General features: G+C 50.1%; 1 protein-coding gene and 1 long non-coding RNA gene across 2 annotated transcripts; one reads left to right on the top strand and one right to left on the bottom strand.

Annotated features, from left to right (window-relative positions):
• The first annotated feature begins 21 nt into the window (after positions 1-21).
• LOC140000326 (maestro heat-like repeat-containing protein family member 7) lies at positions 22-7,357 on the top strand. Its single transcript, XM_072030164.1, has 5 exons — positions 22-5,821; positions 6,091-6,192; positions 6,402-6,504; positions 6,698-6,757; positions 7,166-7,357. Exons 1-5 carry the CDS (start codon positions 5,747-5,749, stop codon positions 7,273-7,275), a joined length of 450 nt encoding a protein of 149 aa, XP_071886265.1. The 5' UTR covers positions 22-5,746; the 3' UTR covers positions 7,276-7,357.
• Positions 7,358-12,236: 4,879 nt separating this feature from the next.
• Positions 12,237-23,595, bottom strand: LOC140000304 (uncharacterized). Its single transcript, XR_011805472.1, has 2 exons — positions 20,711-23,595; positions 12,237-13,357 (listed from the first exon to the last, which is right to left on the bottom strand). It is a non-coding gene; the product is annotated as an uncharacterized lncRNA (long non-coding RNA).
• Between the last annotated feature and the right edge of the window lie 340 nt (positions 23,596-23,935).

Genomic DNA, 23,935 nt, shown 5'->3' with positions numbered 1-23,935 from the left:
CTACCAAAACCTCGCCACATAAACCCAGCACCTGGGTGTCACTCAGCAGAGCCATTGAGCTGTAGAACATCAGGTTGTCATCCCTCCAGACATGAGTTTGCTCCTTGATTAAACTACTGAGCTACCATCCTGAGCTGGTTCCTGGTGGCTGAAATCCATGGCACGCTCCCTTTAGTGAGACTCAGATAAGAGAATTTGCCACGTTTGGTCTAATTTCAGGATCAAGGCTGTTAAGGAGAACAGAGACAACCATTATTCAGAATGTAGAAGTTAAAAATCAGCATGAAGAAACGTTCCTTTTTCTCTTTACTCACTCTTTAGCTTGTCCTTTCCCACAGAGAAGTCCTGACTTTCTGTAGTCCATTCCTATTACAGTATTTATGTGCTGAGAGTCCCCGTGCGGTGGCTTTTTGGACTCGGTCACCCCTGAATTAGGCATTGAACAAACAGAAAAAAGTTCCTCACAGTCCCACTCTCTCCTGGCTTCTCTGTGCTGGTGGTCACTGGAAATTCTCCAGTAACCCAACACTACAACGTTTGCTACTGAAAATGTTAGGGCAAGGCCCTGACAGCCTGACATCCACGCTGGGGTCACCCTGTCCCACGGGTCGGTCCTCTCACTTCCACCAAACTATGGATGCAGTGAGCTGGGATGGGACAGAAGACCCATGTCTGTCCTGCCTCTTTCTCCTCTGCTGCTTCCTTTTTGTTAAGAATATCATTTATTCAATTCAACCTCTTTTACGTGCCTGTTTGGGACCTTAGGGGAAAAAAAAAAGCTCTATTTTTCTGACACACATTTTCTCGGTTGGTGCATTTCTGCAGGCCCGTCTCGTGGAAATAAAATTTTTCAGTTGGCCAGCAGAGAGAGCAGTCAGCACGCAGCAAGCGTGCGGCCAGCTCCCTGCTGGCACGGTGTGCCAGGAGCTGTTACAGCTCAAAACAAATCATCCCACAGCGGCGCAGAGGTGATCTGTGTCTCACAGGGTTGGGGCACCGGGTTTCGTGTTGCCCTTGTCAGCCTGAGCCCCTGAGGGCATCGAGGAGCGTGCCAAGGCCTTCAAACCAAGCCTTTGGATCGAACCAGCGTTTGTAATTCCTACTGAAATGGGTGCGTGGCACTTGAGGATGTCAAACTAATCGATATATGGGTTTTGGGGGCTAAATTTAGGCACCCGGGAGGCTGCAATCCGATCTGCACCATTAAGTAGAGCAGCTGGGAGGCACCGGGCTGCACTCGTATGAATCAGATTCCAGGATCAGAGCCCGGGTCGGAACATTTTGGCCTGTGGGGCCCTTCCCTGCTCGCCCGCTCGGCGTCATCCAGCCAGGACCTCATGCGTGCTGTGAAACCATCTGCTGTGAAAACGGTCAGCTCTAGGGTCTGCTTTTCCCTTGTTAGGATGAATTGGGCCGAATTTCCCCGTTTTACGGTGCCGTGAGGTTGTTTTCTCCTTTTCCCCTTGCCTTTCCAGCAAACGCGGGTGGTGGGTTGAAGGACACTGCAAGGAGCAGGCAGGAGGTGTGAAAACCCCGCCGGGTCATTGCCGTAGCCCCCAGCAGCTGAGCACCTGCCTCCACCTTTTGTGGGGTTGCCCTCTTAGGGCACTTAGGATTCGCAGGCTCGGGGAATCTCAACGTGAAACCCATCTCCACGTCCGCCTGCGGTAATTTCCTGCTCAGAAATTGGAGGGAGCAAGCGCCGGTGATTTTCTTCTCCCTCCTGGCTTCCCCCGTGCTGGCCCAGCCGAGGTCAAGGTGAATGAGGCATACCCGGGGAGTGTCCGGAGGCATCCGCGCAGCTTTGCTCAGCAGCTGCCTGCGCCCTTGCCCCTGGAGCTCGGCGAAGATCTGAGCGAAGCTTTTTTGTCATCATGGTGTCAGCAGAGGAGCACTTGCTGGAAGGGCAGCCTCTCAAAGCACAGCTGCAGCAGCGGTTCTGGAAAATCTCCCCGGTTTGACCTAAGATAAACAAATATGGCAGCTGAAGCATCCTCAATGTTTCCTTATTCTTACAGTAGGAAATACCTTGGATGCTGAGGGCGGCTAAAACAAATCTTGCCTACTTATCTAAGGCCTCTGGCAAGTCCCTGAGTTTCTGGGGGAGCTAAGCCGCTTCCCATGCGGGAGGCACACAGAGCTCGGGTTCGTGCCGCCGAAAATCAGCACACAAAGGACCTGAGCTGTGGACCGGTGCTCGCCAGGCCCGAGGGAGGTGGCATTGCTGGGTGTGATGAGCAGGGTGTTTCCAGCAGGCCAGATTCCTGACATTACATGACTTACAAGCAGGAAATGCTCATTTGGCTCCCTCCAACGTCATACCTGCCTTCCCATGCAGGGCTATATCTGGAAGCCAAACACTGCAATAAGGCAGGAATCATTACATGTTACATTTTTTTTTTTTTTTTTAACCAGCCTACACGGTAAGAATATGGTAGTTAGCTCAGCCTTCCCCTCTTCCGAGTGTGTAATTGTGGTGGCACGCTTCCCACCGCCTTGGCATGGCTGGTCGGGTGGCAGAGCACCAGCTTCACACTCGGAGCCCTCCAGAAAAACCACTCTGCCACGGCTTTTAATAATTTAGCTGTAAAACCTCCCTCCGCTGCCATGGCTTCCGACTTGCAGAGGGGAACAAGGGTTTCCAGCCCGTGCTTATAGCTCCTGTAATCAGTAAGGCCACTTATACTGTACTCATGCACTCATCACAGAGTGTTTTGCTGTATGAAATGGTCGTGGTTATATTTATCCCCGTGCAAAAACAGTCATCACAAACTCGGGCGGCAACGTTCGGCGTGTTTTGCCCTTGCTGTGTGCTGCTGTTTCTTCAGCAAACGGAGCGTCTACCAGCCCGAGCCACGCTCCTAGCACAAAAACCCCAGCCTGCTGTACGTCAGGAACCCCTCTGGTGTTTTTCTCTACTTGTTTTTTTTTTGTCTCATGTGAAGTAAACACAACTATTTAGTAAACTTTGCTCAGCTGCTACCTCGGTACGAATACGAGGCGATGCCAGCACAGTCCACAGGGTTCTATTAGTAGAGCTGAAAGCCGAGTTTGATCCGTTCTGCCAGAGGTACTAAAAATACCTTCTAATATGCTAAGGTATGTGTCTAGCCAGAAGATGTTTTCAAACGCCTTGTTCCAGGGAGCTGCTATGCAGTAAACGGAGCCCGAGCAGCTCAGTCCTGAGGTGCAGAGGAAGAAGAGAAGAGGAAGGCCAAGTGCCTCCAGCCTGGCTCTAGACCAGGGGTAGCAGCACCATGTTCCCCCCACGTTGGTCCCAGCAGCAGGGTGGGAAGAGGGGACCTGGAGGGGGTTACAGTGCCCTACCTGCCATATGAACCAGTGGTGTTTTACTGGGAGGAATTAGATGCTTAATCCCTCATTCATGCCTTTCTCTGTTGCCTCTGCACTGCTTGGCATGGCAGCTGGGAGAAATGGGCTGGGACTGCCTTCCTCCACCAGTGTCCTGCTCCAAGAGACTTTGAGGGTTTACACGTGCTCATGGAGAGGGACTAAAATGAAGGCCCTCAGAAAACCTGTGTCCTTTTCTGTTCAGATTTCCACCTTCTCTGGAAATCAAATGCTGTTTCTGGTTGCTTTAGACAGTCTGGCAGGGTGTACTTACCTCCAGCAGAATACATTCGTGAAAAAGACAAGTTCGTGATTAATGCAGGAAGATTTCTTCCCCACCACAGTATGAGCCACGTCTTAAAACCTTTCGTTCAAGAAAAGCTGCTGCTGACAAGAAATTACTGACCTCCATTACTCATGCTGCAGCGCCCAGCATCTAAAGGTCATCTATTAATTATTTGCACGTAATGTGTGTGCATGTGCCCTTATCGCTCCCATGGGCAGTTGGCACCTCCTGAGAAATGCTCACACCTTGGCTGCTGCTGCCTGGCAACATTTACGGGATTTTGGGCCAAAATTTGCAGCGCTGTTAGTCATTTTAACTCTCATTGTCACCCCATCACATAGCCCTTTGGAAACGTTTCAAGATTATTTTTTTTTCCATGCCAAAGTTTGGTTCCTTTAGGAAGACGACCTGGCAGTGGAAACACTGACAAAAGCACAGGCTAATGCTGTGTTGCTTAACATCCTTTCTTTAGACTGCTCCATCAGGGGGAGTTGCTTGTTTGGTGTTCGGTTTTGCTGTTTTTGTTTTGGATGGCACTAAAGAAGCCATAAAATTAGCTACAGTACTGCTTCAGGGATTTGCACACTTCAGCCACATCTGCCTTCAAAATAAGAAGAGGATCACTGTAAAATGAAGGACAGGAATGGCGCTAACCCTGCTGCCACCAGTCGGGCAGGGCAGGCTGGTGGCAGGGCAAGGCCTCGCCGCTATGCCTCGGGGACAGGGCTTTCTGGCAGGCTGACAGCATGCACAGGGACATTTGGCTCAGGCAAAACATTTCAAACGAGGGGGATGAGGAGCATGAGATAAACGGTGTCCCATCCTGTATTGTAGCAGAGGCACTGCCCTGCTGCCCGCTGGGGCCAGCAAGGCCTTGGGCTTTCCTGAAGGCTCAAGCAAGGGAAATTTGCATTTTCAGGGTTTCTTTCTCAAATAAAGACAAACTGAATTCACAAATACTAAAAAACCTTGAGGCTCTAGCCTGAGGAGAAGGGGTTTAAAGTGCCCAGGTGTGTTACAAACTGCGAGGCCTAGCACTGAGCGCGCAGAGGCCGTGCTACCTGCAGCTCTGCTCTCTGTGTGTGTGTGTGAGAAAAGAGTTACCCAGCCTCTTTTCCTTCAAATGTTCACAAGAAGCAGGGAATAAAAAAACACAACTGTAATACACAATAAATGTCTGTTCATTGTCTTTTGTATTATAAAAACAAGGAGTTCCGTTTGAGGAGCGGGAGTTGCGAAAACTCCCTGCTGAAGTAAGGAGCTGTATAATGCTTGGCTAGACACTATGAAAGTTCTTTTGCTTAATGTAACAAAAAAGAGAACCCCCTCCCCTTCTCTCCTTCTGCATCTCAGTTGCCTCTTTTGTTCAAAGACCCTGCTGCAAAGCTCATGTAACCATCTCCTGATAAGTTGCTCAACTAGTGTATCAACATCCTGCCTTCCTGTCTCACGCTGGCCCAACATGACCAAATTAAAAAAAAAAAAAAAAAAAAGAAGTTGAACCACAACGCCGAGGAAGACTATGGCCTTCATCTTCACAACCACCAGAGGGACAGAGACGACCCCCTAGCAACAGTGTGCGCAGTCGCAAAATATACCAGGATGTGCTGCGTAATCCCGGAACTGCCAAGATATAAAAAGGGACCCTGGCGGGGGTGAGGTGCGCGCCGTTGGTGGAGCCGAGACTCCACGGCCGCCCAGCGATGATTTGCTTGCTGTTTCTTACTCAATAACTTCCTTCCTATTATTAATGCAATGCTCTCTGAAAACTAATTAAGGGGGCAACTTATAACACTGCGGAGCTCTGCTTGGGCATGGCTAGTGCGGCTGGTGGCGAAAGTGGGGTGGCTGGCGGGCAGCCTGCGATGGCAACCGATTGCGTTGCCCTTCACGGGCACCAGGCCTTGCAGCTGCCCCTGAGCAGCTCCTCTGGGAAGGATCCAGCGCTGAAGCATCTCACAGTGCTGTGAGCTCCCTTCACATCAGCCATGCTAATGCTGAAATTCCTCCTGCCCTCCTCCCTGCCAGGCGTCCAGCCAGGTGCAGGAGCACTCCATCTGCCTCTTCCAAGCCGTAGTGGAGGCTGTGCTGCGGCAAAGGAAGAAGAAAATGAAGAGGACAGTGCACAGGAGCCTTCTCCCACTCTACTTTCACATGAGAGACCAGAGTGAGAGCGTAGCAAAGGTACAGATCTCAGAGCTGAGCAGTTACGTGGGCAAGGCTGTGCCGACACCACAGGGTTGCTCTGGGGGATCTCTGGCCGGCAGCATGAGCTGCCTCCGATGGTGGCTGTCCCGTGGCCTTGCCTTGGCCACTGAACCCAGTGCACGCTGCCCCCCACCACAGCCTCCCATAACGCGCTGGGAAAGGCTCGCAGCCCTGCCAAGAGGAGGGGACAGAGGGTCTCCTTCCCAAGGCTGTGCTGCTACCTCCCAACCTCTGCTGCTCCGCAGGCCTCTGGGGAAGCTCTCGCCGTGGCTGCAGAGTTTCTGCGACGCAAGGAGCTCAAGCGCTTGGCCCAGACAGAACAGACGTGGAGGATTGGGGAGTGCTTGGTAAGGACCCATCTTGGTTTGCCCCAGCTGGGCAAACATGCCCGGCCAGAGCCTGCTGCCTGCAGCCGCATCCTCGCTCCCTTCCTGCCAGCACAGAGCCCCAGGGGGCTGTTCTGCAGGCCCCTCTGCCCTCCCTGCCCCCAGGATGCTGGAGGAGACCCTGGAGAGGGTGTGCAAGCCCCGTGACCCTGCGTTCTCTCTCTCTCCAGCTGCAGCAGGACAGAGGCAGAGTAGAAGAATACCTGCAGCAGAGCCAGCCCTACCTGCAGGCCACTCAGACCAACTTGCGACTTGAGGCCGTCAGATTCATTGGTGAGCCCAGCCCCTGGGTCCCTCTTGGGGCAGCCTTTGGCAGCCCCAGGCACAGCCCTGTTGCCCCCAGGACCCCCCGACTGGGCCCTTGCTCCAGGGTGCAGGAGGGGGCACAGCCTGGCTGGCCAGGCCAGGGGCTGCGCTGCTGGGAGCGTGCTGGGGAGTGGGGCTCTGATGGGATCTCTGTGCCTAGGTCTTGCTGCGCGCTACTGCGAGGACCAGAGCGAGGAGAAGCTGAATGAAATCCTCAGCGGTGAGTGAGGGCAGTGGGGGGTGTGCTAGGGCTGGGGGGACAGCGGCAGAGGCCCCCGTGCCTTGCCCTGCTCCAGGGAAATGCTTCGGGGCGGAGGAGCAATGCAGCCATAGGAACGAGGGAGAGGAGACGGGTAGCCCGTGGTGTCAGGGAATGGCCTCCCAGCCTGGAGCTGGGCAGTGCCGCTGAAAGGGTTGAGTGTCCCTGAGGAAGAGTCAGGGGAAAGGGCAGTAAGGCTGACAGAAGGTGGGAGCCTGTTGTAGAGCACGCAACCTGGATGAAGAGGGAGATGAAACTGCCTCTTCCTGGCCTGGGGAAGAGTCGAGTGGGGCTGGCATGGTCTGCAGGGGATGCCTGGGGATCTCTGCAAGGAGTGGGTTTTCATCTCTGCTCTTCTTTCTTTTGCAGCCCTCCAGCCTTTATGTAACGACCCGAATCCCACGGTCCGTTACACGACAGTTCAAACCACCAAGATCCTGACGTCAAGGCGTTACAGAATGTCAGAACTGCTATCTTGACTGCTGTGCTGCTGTTAGCCCCGCAGCAGTCCCCAAAACCCTTTTGTAAATATTACTATAAATCTTTAAATATTACCCATTTTATAAGTATGACTAAATTCAGATCGAGTTGAGACTTCATTTGTAACAAGCCTAACGTTCAGCTCTCCAGGAGTAGACCCAATCTTCCAAGTTCCTGTTATGGGTCCCTTTTCTCCTGACCCATCCTGGAACCTTCAAAGAATTTCTGAATCCCTGGAACCCTCTAAAAGCTTCCGAATCCCTGGCTGTGCCTGTATCTAGAGGTGTCTAGCAAGTGGTTAACCCACCCAGTGCCTCCAAATATTGCTTAGAGGCCCCAGCACCCTCCCAGTGCCCCCCAGTGTTGCCCAGAGCTCCCCAGCACCCTCCCAGTGCCCCCCAGTAATGCCTATGGACCTTCAGCACTCTCTCAGTGCCCCCCCAGTATTGCCCAGAGCCCCCCAGCACCCTCCCAGTGCCCCCGAGTAATGCCTATGGACCTTCAGTACTCTCCCTGTGCCCCCCCAGTATTGCTCAGAGCCCCCCAGCACCCTCCCAGTGCCCCCCAGTGCTGTCTTCAGCCCCCTCAATTCTGTTCCAGTGTGCCCCAGTAATGCCTGGAGACCCCCCCAATTCCCTCCCAGTGACCCTAGCGCTGTCCTGAGTGTCCCCAGTTCCCTCCCAATGCATCCCAGTGTTGCTTAGAGCCCACCAGCACCCTCCCAGTGCCCCCCCCCAGTAATGCCTGCGGATCTTCAGCTCTCTTCCAGCGCCCCCCAGTGTCGCTCAGAGCTTCCCAGCACTCTCCCAGTGCCCTTCAGTAATGCCCAGAGACCTCCTGTAGGCATTACTGGTGGGCACTGGGAGAACACTGAGGGGCTCTAGACAGCAATGTGGGGCACTGGGGTGTTATTGAGGGGCTCTGTGCAGTACTGGGGGGCACTGGGAGAGTACTGGGGGCTCTAGCTACTTCTAGGTGGGTACTGGTGGCTCAGGGGAGCACTGGGAGGGTACTGGGTGGTCTCCAGGCAGTGCTGGGAGGCACTGGGAAGGAATTGGTACGCTCTGGGCATCACTTGGGGATGCTGGGAGGGTACTGGGATGCACTAGATGCGTACACTGGGGACTCTGGGGAGCACTGGGAGGAACTGTGAGCACACTGGGGCACGGGGGCCAGCACTGGGGGTTACTGGGAGGGTACTGGTGACCTCTGGGCAGAACTGGGGGACACTGGGAGGGAGCAGGGGGGTCTCTAGGCATTACTGGGGGTCACTGGGAGGGTGCTTGGGGACTCTGAGCAATACTGGGGGGAACTGGGAGAGAACTGGGGGCACTCAGGACAGAACTAGGGGGCACTGGGAGGGAACCAGGCATCTCCAGACATTACTGAGTGGCACTGGAACAGAACTGGGGGGGCTAAAGACAGCACTGGGGAGCACTGGGAAGGTATTAGGGGTCTCCAGGCATTACTGGGGGCACTGGGAAGGAGCTGGGCATCTTCAGGCATTAGTCATTCAGTCATGCAGATGCCCACGTGCCCAAGAGTCACGCTACTGAAGAACATCAGAACAACGAAGAAGTGGATCGAGCTTCGAAAATCAAAGTGGCTCAGGTGGACCTGGACTGGGAACGTGAGGGTGAGCTGTTTGTAGCCCGATGGGCCCATGAAACATTAGGACATCTGGGGAGGGATGCCACTTACAGATGGGCTCGTGATCGAGGGGTGGACTTGACCATTGAGGCCATCACACAGGTTACCCATGAGTGTGAGACCTGTGCTGCAATCGAGAAAGCCACGAAAGTAAAATCTCCCTGGAACAGGGGGAGATGGCTAGGGTTTCAATATGGTGAGGCCTGGCAGATTGACTATATTGGACCACTCCCAAAAACTCGCTAAGGCAAACGGTACATACTCAGCATGGTAGAAGCAACTACTGGGTGGCTGGAAACGTACCCTGTAAACCACACCACGGCCCGAAACACTGTCTAGGGCCTGGAAAGACAAGTATTGTGGCGTCATGGTACACCAGAGAGAATTGAGTCTGACAATGGGAGTCATTTCTGAAACAATCCTTTTACCTTCTGGGCCAAGAGGCATGGTGTTGAGTGGGTGTAGCACATCCCTTATCAAACGCAAGCTTCTGGGAAGGTTGAGAGGTACCATGGACTGTTAAAAACTATGTAAAAAAAATGATTGTGATTAGTATTGGACTGGCAATGACATCAATGAATATGAAAGGGAAAAAGCAGGGGACTTTTCTGTCACCCTCGCTTAAAATTTCTTTATTGGGATGGATTTAGGACAGCTGTGCTCGGGATGGTTTAGTGGGGACTGTTAGTGTTAGGTCAGAGGTTGGACTCGATCATCTTGAGGTCTCTTCCAACCTAGAAATTCTGTGAAATTCTGTGATTCTCTTACGAGCATTAGGTGCTGGGACGTGGAAACAATGGGACACAAATCTACCAGAAGCCACTTGGCTAGTTAACAATAGGGGGTCTGACAGCCGTGCTGGTCCTGCTGAAACAAAACCCCTACACACTGTGAAAGGAGCTAAAGTTCCCGTAGTGCATGTAGGAAGGTGGATGGGGAAGGCAGTGTGGGTTGCTCCTGCCTCGAGAAAAGGCAAACCCACTCGTGGGATTGTCTTCGCCCAAGGACCGGGTGTGGTGGTTTTACCGTGCTGGGCAGCTAAACCCCATAAACGCTCTCTCACTCCCCCTCCTTTAGATGAGGAGGGGGAGAAGTAAAGCAAAGAACAACTCACGGGTTGAGATAAGGATAATTTAATTAAAGGGAAATAATTATAATAATTAAATAAAGACTACCATGAACTAAACAATTTAACTAAGGGGAAATAAAAAGGGAAAGGGGAAAAGGGAGGGGAAAAGGGAAAATAAAAAGAAGGGAGGAAAACAAACAAACAAAATAAATGAAGGCTATATGGAAGTGCAGAGGAAAGAAATTATTCTCTACTTCCCACAAATGAGCGATGATTGACCACGTCCTTGAAGCAAGGCCTCAACGCACGCAGCCGGTGTTCGAGAGGAGGACCGACGTCTTCTCAACGAGAGCCCACCCCTCCCCTCTTCTTCCTGTTTCCACCTTTTATTGCTGAGTGTGACATCCCATGGTATGGAATATCCCTTTGATCGGTTTAGGTCAGCTGCCCTAGTGATGTTTCTCTCCTCACTTTTCGCCCATCCCCTAGGAGGGTTAGAGAAAGGCCCAATACTGTGCCACTGCTGCTCAGCAGTAGACACAACACTGGTGTGTTAACACTGCTGTTCCAGCTACAAGTGCAGAGTACGGCACTGTATGGGCTGCTGCCGGGAAAGTTACCATCCCAGCCAGACCCAGTACAACCGCCACCCCTTATTCCATAACATTTGTGTCACACTCAGATCCCCATACTTTAGCATACAAGCATTCTCATCATTATTCCTTGTCCTTTAACAGGACAAGGATTTAACAGGACAGGATTAATAGGCAGGTGTATCTTCTCATTCCATAGGTCTTTCTTGGAAAATGTTCATAAGAACTGTTGATGATTAGGTCTTCATCTGCCAAAGTGGCCACTCAAGGCAGGTGGAGTTGGATGTCTGGACACGAGCACCAGCTTAGCTCAAGTCCTTGTTGCACTTCCCGGCTCCTTGCAACGTTGACCTGTCGTTGATCCTACAGCATCTTCCTACAACATCTAACTTAGATTATAGATTAGTTTTCTCTAATCCGGCCCGGTCGGATTCAGAGTACTGAACCAGTCGGACGTTCACCAAAAACACATTAACTGTCTGGGGGTCCGTTCAGACATTCACCAAAAACGCATTAACCGTCTGGGGGTCCATTCAGACATTCACCAAAAACGCATTAACCGTCTGGGGGTCTGGTTAGATTCAGAACACTGAACTATCACAGATAACCACCCTCACCCTAGTTGCACTTAATGAGAGCTATCACAATGCAATCAAGTGTGGGTTATTACAGCAACAGATAATCAGGTTCTTTTGCATTGCCGGTGATGGTGACAGTCTGCAAAAGCAAGCTAGTATGCATGAAATACACAGGTGTTATAGGTGTTACAGGTGTTACAGATGTTATAGATGTTACAGATGTTACAGGTGTTACAGGTGTTACAGGTGTTACAGATGTTACAGGTGTTACAGGTGTTACAGGTGCGCAGCCTAGAAATAAAACTCGTTAAAAGTTCATCATAAACCAGAGTTTAACATACAAACTAATTGTCAGTATAAAACATAATACAGTGAGTATTAACAGAACAATAACAGGGTGAAGCATCTTGTTGAAGATTCCCTTGGCAGCTGGCAACCATCCAAACAAAGTGTCCCACCAACGGTGTCTCTCATCTCTCTTTACTCTTTCCATCACTCGATGTATTTCTTGTGTATCATGATGGACAGTAATCAGTCGTGTCCATTTTCTCGTACTTGTGTCATCATCTGCTTCAGGTCCTCATGTACCAGCAATTTCTTCACCAAGGTAAGGTTCATTCCTATAGGAGTAGGCAGCAGTTCATGAAGCAGAATATAATTAGATGCAATAAGTTGATAAGAAGAGACAGGAACTGAGTATTTAAAATCACATCCTAGAATTTTGGTAAAATTGCAAACACAAACATTAGAGTGATTACTGGTATCTACCACTGTATTATCTACAACTATAGAATCACAATGAGTTCTCATGCAAACGCAACCTTTCCCAATATATACAAGTACAGTTTCAAGGGTTTCATTAGGATGTATCTCAAAGTGGCAAATATTTTGCTCAGTGTCAAGAGAAATGTCTTGAGATTCCAGCGTGTTACTTTCACAGATGAAACCTTTTTGTTCATGCACAATACATGCATTTACATCAATTGTTTGCCACTTTCCTCCCTTTTGATGGGCCCATACTTTACGCTCTTTAGGATAAAGTATAGTTCCATTATGATTGAGTCCTAATGCAATGATTGGATATACATTGTATACAGTGGCATTACTTATAGTAAGTATAAAGGCAACAATTTTATCATTTTCTGCATAATGGGTAAAGTTGACTAATTGCCACCAAGCTTGAAATTCTTTTTCAAATTCTGAAGCATTATCCTAAATCAATTTTCAAATTTCAGTGGGCAAAGTTCCTCCTTCTCCCTCTCTAATAATAGCTGCTGCTACAGCTTGTATCCATAACTGCGCTTGGATGCAACTCAAGGCAAGGGAGGTATTGCCTTGGGCTTTTCCAAGGGCATTTACAATTAATTGATGATCATTTTCCTCAATTTGTTTCCAATGGGGCAAAACATCTGATAGAAGCCATTGATTTGCTCCTAAGGCCAATAAGGATTATTTTATTGGTTTTTCCAGTTTCCTTAGGTCATCTGTAGTAGCAGTTATTCTACTCATTAAGACCTCAGCATCAATGCTATTTAAGATACCTAATCCTGTCCCTAATAACCCAGTTGCATCCCATGGCACGCGCTGAGATTGTTTTGGAGAACGTCCATGTAACCATGCTAACCAGCCGGTGTAGGCAGTTCTCAGAAAGGTGGTACATTGTGAGTTAATTTCAGAGATACTAATGTGCAGCGCTAGCTCTACCCTTTTTAGGGACCAACTAGGGTTAAAGAGAATTTGTTGTTGTCCCACATTTTTAATTATGTAAGGACCTGTGTTGAAGATGGAAGGAGTTAGACCAATGGGAAGCTGAGTCGGTTCGTTTTCAATAATCTGCAGGGGCAGAGGCTTCTTATCCTTTGACCACGAATCCAGACATGGCTTGAAGTTCAGCCATTCTTAGAGAATTGTTCCAACTCCATTCATCTTTTGAAAATATTTTGTTTCCATGTAGAACTAAAGTAGAGAGATTTAGGTCCTTTCTGTTTTGAGATGTTCCAGTGACTGCTATACTGTGACAATACATGGTTAAATGCCATGGTGAAACACCTCAGCTCCAAGCACAGCCACAGTAGCTAAGTTTCCTTTAAGGTCTGTAATTGCGTCAAGGTCAGGGTAAAGCATAGCATCATTAATCCAAACTGTTGATTCGTCATCTTCCAGCTGTCCCTATACAGTTCGCTCAGGGTTCCTGTGAACACAAAAGAAAATAAAATATGCTCGGTTGTATTCAACCGGCAGGGTTAGAAAGAGGGTGAAATAGCAATCTTTGATTTCCCATGCATAGAAATATTTGGGAGTAGTTAGCACTATTGCTACTGTTAGAAACACAGAGGGCTTTCACTATCTCTGCCATGTTTGGAACTGTGGCATTCAAAGGTGTAGTGTTAGCATTTAACTGTCTGTAATCCACTGTAAAATGCCATTGCCTGGTTGGTTTCTTTACTGGCCACACTGGTGAATTGTAAGGTGAATTGGTCCTTTTAATAATGCCTCTTTTTTCCAATTCTGTTATCACCCCGTCAATCCCCATAAGTGCTGCTGCTGACAACAGATACTGCCCGATCATTAATGATTTTAGAGGGGATAGGGGTATGGATGTTTGTAACAGGCTCAGTCTCATGGTGCCTGAATCCCTTTGATGTGTCGCGAAACTCCACACAGTTCCATCAGGGAGTTTCCACATACAACCATGCAGTCTGTCAAATCCTAAAATATTAGTGTATGCAGCACCAACTAATACTTCTACCCTGGTTAATTTTTGTTCCTCTGGCAACCAGAGTGAAATTTTTACAGTGGGGCACTGTTTTTCCACACCATTGATTCCCGTGAATTTAACCCTGCATTGACCAGGTGTTATGCTCAGGGTTTGTGCTGTCTCATGTGTAATTACTGACATTTGGGTCCTGGTATCAATAAGAAAATTTACCAATATTTTTGGGGGTTCAACAGGAATAGCGATAATAGGGTCAGAGTGTTCATTAGAGAGCCATTGAATTGCTAATGCCCGCTGAGCAGGGTGGCTCATTGCCCTCCCCGGGGATAAGAGTTTTTTGCCGACACAACTCACCTCGTTCCCTATTAGGTTTCAACCTCTCTTTGAATTTGGGATATCTGGGATTTTTAGTGTGGATTTGGCGGACTCGCCGAGAGTGGTCTTGGGATTTAATACTGGATGAATTAATCCAGCCCATTCGGTGTCCGTACTTATCTATGTCTTGTACCAATTCACTCCAGGTGGGAATAGGGGAGTTAGGATTTCGCCTACAACCACTATCATCATCCCTACAAGCAGCTAGTATGTGATCTTGGGTGTTTGCTACAAACATCTTAAGACAATCAGGGAGTCCACAGATGAGGGGTTAACCGAACCGGATCAATAGGAGCTAACATCGGGAATTTCCTAAATTCATCTCTTTCATATATCGCTTGAATACAGGCTGCTTTCTGTACTGCTACAGCCAGGTCATCTCCTGGTGTGGTGGTTAAAAATACTCCAGGTCTCCAAAAGCCTCCTACCTCTTCCTTACACAACATCATTCGATCTCCTCCTTTAAGAGAAACTCGACACACATACTCAACTTCTGATTCCCCTGACCGCCTTGAGAACTTCTCCTGTATTTTAACCAACTCTGCTGGTGGCAACGGAATTGTTTGCACAGTAGTGCGGATTTCATCATTATCATCAATAGTAGTCTCAGTCTTAACCAAAGGTCTCAAGGAAATGGATTGGGGTTCAGAATCAGAAATCTCTTCAACACCATCATCACTGTCAGACCAGAAATCACTGTCCCAGCTTTCAGGTTCTACACTATGCAGCCCTCCACGAATCTGTATGACCGGAGTGCAAGGCTGTACTTTGTTTAACAGATGACTAACCCTCTCCAGCAATTGTTTAAGATGATTATCCTCATGCACAAGTTTATCATTTTCACTCACAAGTTTGTCATTTTCATCCAAAAGTTTATCCACTCTGATTCCTAATGTTTTTCCCGTCTCCCTTTCAAAGGCCAATGATGACTTCAACACCTCAATCTCTGATTTCACAGAATCACACCGAATCACAGAATCTCTAGGTTGGAAGAGACCTCAAGATCATCGAGTCCAACCTCTAACCTAACACTAACAGTCCCCACTAAACCATACCCCTAAGTTCTACATCTAAACGTCTTTTGAAGACTTCCAGGGATGGTGACTCCACCACCTCCCTGGGCATCCCGTTCCAGTGCCTAACAACCCTTTCAGTAAAGAAATTCTTCCTAACATCTAACCTAAAACTCCCCTGGCGTAACTTTAGCCCATTCCCCCTCGTCCTGTCACCAGGCACATGGGAGAACAGGCCAACCCCCACCTCGCTACAGCCTCCTTTAATGTACTTATACAGAGCAATAAGGTCACCCCTGAGCCTCCTCTTCTCTAGGCTGAACAAGCCCAGCTCCTTCAGCCGCTCCTCATAGGACTTGTTCTCCAAGCCCCTCACCAGCTTCGTCGCCCTTCTTTGGACCCGCTCAAGCACCTCGATGTCCTTCTTGGAGCGAGGGGCCCAAAACTGAACACAGTACTCGAGGTGCGGCCTCACCAGAGCCGAGTACAGGGGGACAATCACTTCCCTAGTGCTGCTGGCCACACTGTTTCTGATACAAGCCAGGATGCCGTTGGCCTTCTTGGCCACCTGAGCACACTGCTGCCTCATATTCAGCCGACTGTCCACCATCACTCCCAGGTCCTTCTCTGCCTGGCAGCTCTCCAACCATTCCTCTCCCAGCCTGTAGCTCTGCTTGGGGTTATTGCGCCCCAGGTGCAGGACCCGGCACTTGGCCTTGTTGAACTTCATGCAGTTGACCTCAGCCCATCGGTGCAGCCTATCCAGATCCTCCTGCAGAGCCTTCCTACCCTCGAGCAGATCGACACACGCACCTAGCTTGGTGTCATCTGCAAACTTACTGAGGGTGCACTCAATGCCCTCGTCCAGATCATTGATGAAGATATTAAAGAGGACCGGCCCCAGCACCGAGCCCTGGGGGACGCCACTAGTGACTGGGCTCCAACTGGACTTGGCTCCATTTACCACAACTCTTTGGGCCCGGCTATCCACCCAGTTTCTAACCCAATGAAGCGTGCGCCAGTCCAAGCCAAGAGCAGCCAGTTTCTTGAGGAGAATGCTGTGGGAGACGGTGTCAAAAGCCTTGCTGAAGTCAAGGTAGACCACATCCACAGCCTTTCCCTCATCCACCCAGCGCGTCACTTTGTCACTTTGTCTGCCCTCCGGCCCTTCTTGTAGATGGGCGTCATGTTTGCTAGCCGCCAGTCAGCTGGGACCTCCCCCGATAGCCAGGACTGCTGATAAATGATGGTTAGGGGCTTGGCCAGCTCCTCTGCCAGTTCTCTCAGTACCCTTGGGTGGATCCCATCCGGCCCCATCGACTTGTGCACATCCAAGTGCCGTACCAGGTCACCAACCAGTTCTTCGTGGATAGTGAGGGCCACATCCTGCTCCCCGTCCCCTTCCACCAGTTCTGGGTACTGGGTATCCAGAGAGCAACCGGTATTGCTGCTAAAGACTGAGGCAAAGAAGGCATTCAGCACCTCCGCCTTTTCCTCATCTCTTGTAACTAAGTTTCCCCCCGCATCCAGGAAAGGATGGAGATTCTCCCTAGTCCTCCTTTTTGTGTTGATGTATTTATAAAAGCGTTTTTTGTTATCTTTAACAGCAGTAGCCAGATTGAGCTCCAGATGAGCTTTGGCCTTCCTAATCTTGTCCCTGCACAGCCTCGCTACATCCTTATAGTCCTCCCTAGTGGCCTGCCCAATTTTCCAAAGATTATAAACCCTCTTTTTTCTCCTAAGCTCAAGCCACAATTCTCTGTTGAGCCAGGCTGGTCTTCTTCCCCGCTGGCTCATCTTTGGGCGCATGGGAATAGACTGCTCCTGTGCCATTAGGATTTGCCTCTTAAAGAGCGCCCAGCCTTTCTGGACCCCTCTGCCCTTCAGAACCGCCTCCCATGGGACTCCACCAACTAGTGTCCTGAGCAGCCCAAAGTCAGCCCTCCGAAAGTCCAGTACAGTGGTTTTACTGGTTCCCTTCCTGGCCTCGCCAAGAATAGTGAACTCCACCATTTCGTGGTCACTCTGCCCAAGACTGCTCCCGACAATCACATCCTCCACCAGTCCTTCTCTGTTTGTGAAGAGAAGGTCTAGCAGGGCACCACCGCTGGTAGGTTCACTAATCAGCTGCGTCAGGAAGCTATCTTCCACACTCTCCAGAAACCTCCTAGACTGCTTTCTCTGGGCTGTGTTGTGCTTCCAGGATATGTCAGGGAAGTTGAAGTCCCTCACGAGTACAAGCGCTGACGATTTCGCAACTTCTGTCAGCTGCCTGTAGAACTCCTCATCCGTCTCCTCATCCTGGTTCGACGGTCTATAGCAGACCCCGACCAGGACACTAGCCTTGTTGTCCCTGCCGATCCTAACCCAAAGGGACTCGACCTTGTCATTCCTAGCCTCGAGTTCTACAACATGGAAAGACTCTCTAATATAGAGAGCCACACCGCCACCCCTTCTGTGCTGCCTGTCCCTTCTGAAGAGCCTATAGCCAGGCATCGCAGCACTCCAGTCATGAGACTGGTCCCACCACGTTTCCGTGATGGCAACCAAGTCGTAGCCTGCCCGCTGCACGATGGCTTCCAGCTCCTCCTATTTGTTACCCATGCTGCGTGCATTGGTGTAGATGCACTTCAGCTGGGCCTTTACCTTATCCTCCGGCCTTGCCATTGCTCCTCCTGGCACAGCCCCAACAGTCCTTGCTTCAGCCCCATCCCCCTTCTTACCTAGTCTAAAGCCCTATCATTGAGCCCTGCCAGCTCCTGGCCCAGGATCCTTTTTCCCCTAAAGGATAGGGACCCGTCTACAGCCATCAGACCAGGTGCTGAGTAAACTGCCCCATGGTCAAAAAACCCAAGATTTCTGCGTAGGCACCAGCCCCGGAGCCACGTGTTTAACAGGTGGGCTTTCCTTGTCCTCTCCGTACCCCTCCCTGTCAACGTAGGGATGGACGAAAACACTACCTGCACTCCTGCTCCGTCCACTAACCGTCCCAGCCCCCTAAAGTCTCTTTTGATAGCCTTCAGGCTTCTGTCATCAATGTCATCACTGCCCGCCTGGACTATCAGGAGAGGATAATAATCAGAGGGGCGTACCAGGTTGGGGAGCTTCCTGGCAACGTCCCTGACCCTGGCCCCAGGGAGGCAGCAGACTTCCCTACGGGTAGGGTCAGGCCGACAAATAGGGCCCTCTGTCCCCCTAAGGATAGAGTCTCCCATGACAATCACCCTTCTTTCTTTCTTGGTGGAGGCAGTCCTGATGCGTGGAGTCGACCTCCTCGCCCTAGGCATCCTCCTGGGAACACTTTCTATCTCTTCCTCAGTTGGTGGTCTCTCAATCTCCAGGGCCTCAAACCTGTTTCGTAAGGGCACCTGGGAAGGTGGGGCCGGAAGGGGAGGGCATCGCCTGCCCTGTCGCGCAGGGACCTGTCTCCACTCCTCCTCAACTCCCAGATCCCCTCCCTCTGCCCGACGGCGACAGGGCAGGGGGTCCACCCCCGTTTGGGGTGTCTCACCCCGGTACCTCTCCTTGAGGCCCTGCAGGGAGTTGCTCCAGAAGTCTATCTCCCGCTCACACTCCCTGATGGCCCTCAGCCTCTCCACCTCCTCCTTGAGCTCTGCCACCATTTCAAAGCTGTATGTTCCGCATCAGAGATCAGTTTGGGAGCAGGAGTTTCCTTAGCTTTTTGCTGAGCACAAGACAAACAGGCTCCTAACACAGCACAAATAACACCTTTACCCTTTCTTTGACCAGTCTTTTGTGAAGCCTGACACTGCTCAATGCGCTCTACCACTTTCTCCTCATCTTTCCAAAACTTTTGGGAAAACTCCTTGTAGTGGGTTTACGTGGCAAGGTTTTGGTAGCAGGGAGCCATAGGGGTGGTTTCTGTGAGAAAGATCTAGAAGCTGCCCCATGTTTGGGAAGGGCCCCATTGTTTTCCAGATCTGAGCCAATAAGCCATGTTGTTTTGCGCCTCTGTGAGAGCATATTTAAGACAGGGAAAAAAACGCTGTGCCACACAGCAGCCGGGAGAGTCAAGGGAGTGTGAAAACAGCCTTGCAGGCGCCAAGGTCAGTGAAGAAGGAGGGGGAGAGGTGCTCCAGGTGCCGGAGAAGAAGTCCCCTGCGGCCTGTGGTGAGGACCTTGGTGAAGCAGGATGTCCCCCTGCAGCCCATGGAGCACCACGGCGGAGCAGGGTTCCACGCTGCAGCGTGTGGAGGAGACCACGGTGGAGCAGGTGGCCCTGCACCGATGGAGGCTGCCGCCTGTGGAAGACCCCTGCCGGAGCAGATTCTGGGCCACACCTGTAGCCCATGGAGAGGAGACCACGCAGGAGCAGGTGACCTGGCAGGAGCTGCTGCCCGTGGGGGAGCCAGGTTGGAGCAGTCTGCTCCTGAGGGATGGACCCCGTGCTACGGACCCATATCTGGAGCAGTTCTGGAAGAGCTGCTGCCTGTGGGAAGCCCACGCCGGATCAGTTCATCAAGGACTGCATCCCGTGGGTGGGACCCCACAGCACAGGGGACGAGAGTGACCGAGAAGGAGCGGCAGAGAAGAAGTGCTGTAGACTGACCATAACCCCCATTCCCCCGTTCCCCTGCGCCGCTCGGGGGGAGGAGGTGGAAGAGGGTGGATAGGGGGGAAGGTGCTTTTGGTTTCTTTCCTTTGTTTCTCACTTCTCTAGCTTGTTAGTAATGAGCAATAAATCTTACTATCTGTCTTCTTATGCTGAGTCTGGTTTGCCCGTTACAATAATTATTGCGTGATTTTCTCGTCCTTATCTCAATCCTTGAGCCCTTTTCACATATTTTCTCCCCATTCCTCTTTGAGGAGGGGGAGTGAGAGAGCGGCTGTGGTGGAGCTCGGCTGCCCACTCGAGCGGAACCACGACAGTCCTTCCCTGCCTGGGAAGGGGCACATTTGTATTTTTGCAGTAGTTTATCCATAGCAATCCTGCTGACTACACCAATTTTACTGTCGCGTTAAGGGGTTTAGCTGATTAACCGTTACGGGCCCGATCGGATTCAGAGTACTGAACCAGTCGGACGTTCACCAAAAACACATTAACTGTCTGGGGGTCCAGTCAGACATTCACCAAAAACGCATTAACCGTCTGGGGGTCTGGTTAGATTCAGAACACTGAACTATCACGGATAACCACCCTCACCCTAGTTGCACTTAATGAGAGCTATCACAATGCAATCAAGTACGGTTTATTACAGCAACAGATAATCAGGTTCTTTTGGATTGCCGATGATAGTGACTATCTGCAAAAGCAAGCTAGTATGCATGAAATATACAGGTATTATAGGTGTTAGAGGTGTTACAGATGTTATAGATGTTACAGGTGTTACAGGTGTTACAGGTGCGCAGCCTAGAAATAAAACTCGTTAAAAAGATCAAAGACTCTATAGAGATTTATAAGCAAGTATTCAGATCTCACCCAAAGGCGTCCCAATTGGGGGGAAGAGAGGCCCAGCCCGTCGACTGATCCCAGGAGTCAGGAGGTCCTAAGGATGTTGTATGTCCTCGGGATGGTATCTCCCCTGACGGTGGTATCTTCCCTGCCATCCCCTCTCTCTTGGGCCAATTTATATTATTTTCTATCTTTTAGGTGGAGCTTGAGTGGCTCTAGTCAAGCATATCTTAGTTATGATTGGTGTAAAGTTTTCCCATCTCTGTTTAAAGTAATAGGCTCCGAGAAATTCAAAGCGCATGCTCAGTGAAGGGTGGTCGCACCTTGGAGGCAGGTAGCTTTTGGGATGGAGGTGTGTTTTGGTATTATAATGATATTATAATGAGCAAAAAGTACACTAGGGTACAGCATTTGTCAAAACATGACAGGTCTTTGGCTTAGGGTGGCAAAAAGTGCAGCTTTGTGCACAAGAACAATCGAGGCCCCACCTGATTACAGAGCCCAGCTGTGGTGTCTCCACTCCACTCTACGCTCCGTGCTGTTCCTTAGGGCTAGCACACCAAGTTTCCCCAGCGCGATAGCATCTAAGGTTGGGAGCCTAGGGAATAATGCAGTTATGCCCTACCCTGAATGCCTCTTCAATGCTGTACCTTTTCCTTAAAAATGTGAATGTTAGTTTTATTTTCCTAGTTACTTCAGGCAATTACACCACAACACGTCAGCCCCTGTAACAGATCCATAGCCTGTCCAAAGCCACTCCAAACACTGCAAAAGGCCCTGCAGGCACTCCAGCTCCTGAAGTGGGCCCAAAGTTAAACCAACCCCTGTGGCAGGCCCTGTCACTACTCCAAAACCTGCAATAGACCCTGCAGCCATTCCAACTAATCCCAAAATCCCTGCAGACAGAACAACTCCTGTGTTGGGCCCTGCAGACACTCCTGCCCCTGCAGCCACTCCTGCCCCTGCGATGAGCTCCATGGCTGGGCCAGAGAACCAACTTGTGCCAGTATCGGTTGCCTCTTCATGCAAGAGTAAACAATGGGTGTGAAAATCAGTTTTTCTTAAGAAAGGAAAGAAACTCCTACCCAGACAAGAAAGGGGGAAGAAGAAGATGAGGAAGATTTCCTCAAAGTTGTGCCATCATGGAAGCAGGAGGACAAAGAAGCAGAGGTCATATAAGCATCAGAAACCACCAATTCCTATCCTAGGATAAGCTACAAGATATGGGGACAGATTTCATCTATCATCTCGGTGAGCACATTGTCACTTGGCTGCACCAGTGCTCCAAGAAAGGGGTCAATAGCCTGGAATTAAAGGGCAGGGAAGCAAAGCTGCTGGGATCCCCGTCTAGGGAAAGACTGGCTGACAAAACAATTGGAAAAGGGGAAAAAAGAACTTACTCCTGTTAACATTAAGGAAAGGTCTCCCTTCAAGAAAAATCTTGTCAACCAGGCAAGTGGACCACCATGCAGAGGGGTATCCGGTACCTGAGGGAATTAGCCATGCTGAAGGTGATTAGTAGAAACCTAGACAATGAGCAGCTATCCAAAGATGCAGATGAAGTCATGTGCACATGACCCATGTGGCAGAAGTTTTTACAGAGCGCACCATCATCTTGTGCTAACTTGTTGGTAGTAATGAGCTGGAAAGACCAAGAGAAACCCATGGTGGATGAATTGGCTAGACAACTCTGGCATTACAAAGAAAGTCTCTGTTCTTCCCTATGGGCCTGCATCCTGTCTAGAGAGAAACTTTCCCAAGAGGTCCAAGAACTACAAGAGAATACATCTTCCTCCCCACCTGCACGAACCAATAGCTCAGCTATTAGGTGTAAGCATCCCTCTGCTCAATAAAGTTGATATAGTGGGTGCATACTACATGTCACCCTATGGTTTTGACTGTGTGACCATGAAGAGGCCATGAGAAAACGGGATGCAAAAATCTACCCTACCTCCACCCTAGAGGCATAGATGCATGAGGCACAAGGAAAAACATTGGCAAAAAGCGGTTCTTCTGAGAAAATTGCTGCTCCAGTTTCTAGTCAGCAGTCCTCCAAACTAGAGGTTGGACTTAGAGGTTGGACTCGATGATCTTGAGGTCTCTTCCAACCTAGAAATTCTGTGTGAAATAGAATAATGAATACCATGATCTAGAAAGGCCTGACCTCAAGCCAGAAGGAAGATGGGGGCAATTGGGTGTATTGGACTTTGAGCCTGGCACATCACACCCACAGAAGAATCAGGTTCTAGTGGACAGTGTACTGTAATGCCATCAAGCTACAAAGGGCCAGAACCCATTTGCATTTCTTGAATGACAGGGGGGTCCCAAGAGTTAACTGCATTAGAGGCTGAAGTGAGTCTAACTGTGTGGAAGAAGAGTGGCAAAATCACCCCACTGAGACTGGCCCAGATGCTCTGTGAATACTTGGCCTAGACTACTTCAGGAGCGGGTATTTCAAAGATACAAAAGTTTACTGGATGGACTCCGGACATAACTGCCTTGCAGACAGAGGATATCAAACATTTGTCCACCTTGCTCACTCTCTGTCCTGGTTTTAGCTAGGATAGAGTTGGTTTTCCTCCTAGTAGCTGGTAGGGTGCTATGTTCTGGATCTAGGAGAAGAATGTTGATAACACACTGATGCTTTGGTTGTTGCAGAGCAGTGCTTACACTGAGCCAAGGACTTTCCAGCTTCTCACTCTGTCCTGCTAGCAGGCAGGCTGGGAGTGCAGCAGGAGCTGGGAGGGGACAAACCCAGGACAGCTGATCCAAGCTGGCCAAAGTGGTATTCCGTCCCACCTGATGTCATGCTGAATAATATATAAGGGGTGGCTAGCCGGGGTGGTGGGGCTGGCTGCTCGGGGTTAGGCTGGGCATCTGTGAGTGGTGCGCAACTGCATTGTGCATCACTAGTTTCGTACACAGGATTAGTAGTAGTACTATTATCATCATTATTGTTGTTGTTGTTATTATTATTATTATTATTTTCCTGTCTTAATAAACTGTCTTTACTCACAGGCTTCAGTTTTCTCGTTTCTCTCCCCCATCCCAGAGAAGGAGGGAGGAGGGTGAGCAAACAGCTGTGTGGTGTTTAGCTGCCGGCTGGTTTAAACCACAACCCCCTATTTCATCGAAGTTTGCAGACACCCATCTCAGTACACCACCTTGCTCTTATCCCAGCATTTCCATCATTTCACCAATGTCTCATCAACCCTCACCAGCTGTTCCTTGAAACTCAAAACCAGGGTCTTA

This window comes from Anas platyrhynchos, chromosome 33 (assembly GCF_047663525.1).
Source record: "Anas platyrhynchos isolate ZD024472 breed Pekin duck chromosome 33, IASCAAS_PekinDuck_T2T, whole genome shotgun sequence".
Taxonomy (NCBI): domain Eukaryota; kingdom Metazoa; phylum Chordata; class Aves; order Anseriformes; family Anatidae; genus Anas; species Anas platyrhynchos.
The sequence above is the reverse complement of the archived record's forward strand: the minus strand, read 5'-3'. Positions and strand labels throughout refer to the sequence as shown.